Source organism: Berghia stephanieae, chromosome 6, assembly GCF_034508935.2.
Source record: "Berghia stephanieae isolate SIO BIC M18660-M18661 chromosome 6, UCSD_Bste_1.3, whole genome shotgun sequence".
Lineage (NCBI taxonomy): Eukaryota > Metazoa > Mollusca > Gastropoda > Nudibranchia > Aeolidiidae > Berghia > Berghia stephanieae.
In genome coordinates, this window is record NC_088365.1 from 66,465,740 (window position 1) to 66,468,239 (window position 2,500).

General features: G+C 39.8%; 1 protein-coding gene across 4 annotated transcripts in view; it reads left to right on the forward strand.

Moving 5' to 3' along the window:
- The window catches only part of LOC144975492 (uncharacterized), a 165,665-nt gene that overhangs the window by 53,293 nt on the left and 109,872 nt on the right, over positions 1 to 2,500 (forward strand). For all 4 annotated transcript variants that reach the window (XM_078919635.1, XM_078919636.1, XM_078919637.1 and 1 more), the window contains exon 13: positions 1,779 to 1,969. In XM_078919635.1, coding sequence (XP_078775761.1) covers positions 1,779 to 1,969 — 191 coding nt within the window. The remainder of the gene's footprint in view (positions 1 to 1,778; positions 1,970 to 2,500) is intronic.

Sequence of the window (2,500 nt, forward strand, 5' to 3'; positions counted from 1 at the left end):
CACGAAGCTGCTACAAGCTGTGGACTGTAAAAAGTCATCAACACTTTGTGAAACGAAGCTGCTACAAGCTGTGGACTGTAAAAAGTCATCAACACTTTGTGACACGAAGCTGCTACAAGCTGTGGACTGTAAAAAGTCATCAACACTTTGTGAAACGAAGCTGCTACAAGCTGTGGACTGTAAAAAGTCATCAACACTTTGTGAAACGAAGCTGCTACAAGCTGTGGACTGTAAAAAGTCATCAACACTTTGTGAAACGAAGCTGCTACAAGCTGTGGACTGTAAAAAGTCATCAACACTTTGTGAAACGAAGCTGCTACAAGCTGTGGACTGTAAAAAGTCATCAACACTTTGTGAAACGAAGCTGCTACAAGCTGTGGACTGTAAAAAGTCATCAACACTTTGTGAAACGAAGCTGCTACAAGCTGTGGACTGTAAAAAGTCATCAACACTTTGTGAAACGAAGCTGCTACAAGCTGTGGACTGTAAAAAGTCATCAACACTTTGTGACACGAAGCTGCTACAAGCTGTGGACTGTAAAAAGTCATCAACACTTTGTGACACGAAGCTGCTACAAGCTGTGGACTGTAAAAAGTCATCAACACTTTGTGAAACGAAGCTGCTACAAGCTGTGGACTGTAAAAAGTCATCAACACTTTTTGAAACGAAGCTGCTACAAGCTGTGGACTGTAAAAAGTCATCAACACTTTTGGACACGAAGCTGCTACAAGCTGTGGACTGTAAAAAGTCATCAACACTTTGTGAAACGAAGCTGCTACAAGCTGTGGACTGTAAAAAGTCATCAACACTTTGTGAAACGAAGCTGCTACAAGCTGTGGACTGTAAAAAGTCATCAACAAACGTAAATATAGCAGCCTCGAATAAGAACAAAATATCAAACACGGAACGTTTCGGGCTCAAAACCCTTCTTCAACTAATAAAAAATTACAATTTAATTATTTAAAACTAATCGTTTATCATGTTTTTCAAAACGTTTTTATTGTTCTTGAAATCTCAGGTTTGATCACTGATCAGCAGATGGGTGAGAAAAGTCTGGCCTAGAACTTCTATCCCTGTGCAAAGTAATTATCATACACTGCACATCGACTCAGGTGTTAATGAGTATCTGGCGGCAGTAGTGACGATTATTGTACAAAAATGGATGACGAACTGGTAATCCATTCTGTACAAAATAAAAATGTGGCTTCATTTTGCCTGCTATGGGAAAATATTAATCATTGTAAAACAGATTGAAATTGGAATTATGTGCCAGTTATTCATCCCTAATGACAAATTTGCTTTTAGAATCAACACAGATAGAACCGCTGGAATAATCCAGGAGTCGGCCGCAGTGCAGCGCAGCAAACGTGAGCGAGGGAGAGTTGATGTGTACCTGGCCAAACAGCGCGGGAGTCAAATTCGGACCCATCTGGGTTACGATTTAAAAGACCATACCACCGCGCCGACACTACCCCTATGATGAATATGCTAATACTATGTGTTACGTCAACTCACTCAAACCTCACACCAACTTTATCCGTAGTTTACCCAGGTTACTTTTACCCCATGCCTATTTATTGCATTTCCTGAGAAAAATTATAGGCGTCGTATCAAAACCAATGTTTTTAGTTTTTACATGGTAATTGTAGTTGTATAAAACAATCTATGTACATGCTCATTTTTAATACATCTTTTTTATTTATCAATTTGAAAAGTAGCAAAATCTCTAGGATTGAGTGAGTTAAATGTTTATATTAACTTATCCATTTTTTACACAGGGAAGGACAGTTGGTTTTCCACACCTACATCTGCCTCATGGGTGATGACCTTCCCTTGGAGGATCGAGCCCGCATCACCTTGGATTACTCGACAGGGCTTAGAGGAACTCTTCAGGCCGGAGAAGAGAAAATACGTCAGCAGTGGCAGGTCACGGGACCGCTTGATGACGTCATCTCCGTCAGTTTGCCAGGTAAATAAAAGCGTGATAGGTGTCCTGTATCCGGTGTTTTTCCAAATTCTTGTATTTGCCTTGAGCAACACTATTGAAGCTATGCGATTAGGTAAAATACTCACACCATCCGCCAGCCGGATATAATGCACAAACACACTAAACTATACATAACATCTAACGTTTATAGTCTGTTTGATAGAATTTAGTGAGAGCTAATCACAAAAATGGCTGGCAAAAAACAATAACAAAGTGCTGAGTGACGTCACTTTTGACCCTGGCCATATCAATCTGACCTCATACAAAAATATGTGTAACCTTGAAAGTTAAGATGAAGTCTGACCAACGCCTTCATCAACTCATAGCCAGGTTGAAGTTGTATATATTTTCAACAATTCAATAAATCTCCATCTATCAACTTTATCTATCCAGTTATTAAGTCAGTAACTCGCTGTAAAACAAAATAAAAGAAGAAGAAAGTCTTCCTTCAGAGCCATCTGGCCTATGGAGTCAGATTTCATCTCGGTTTCTGTAGCGTGAAACACGATGGCA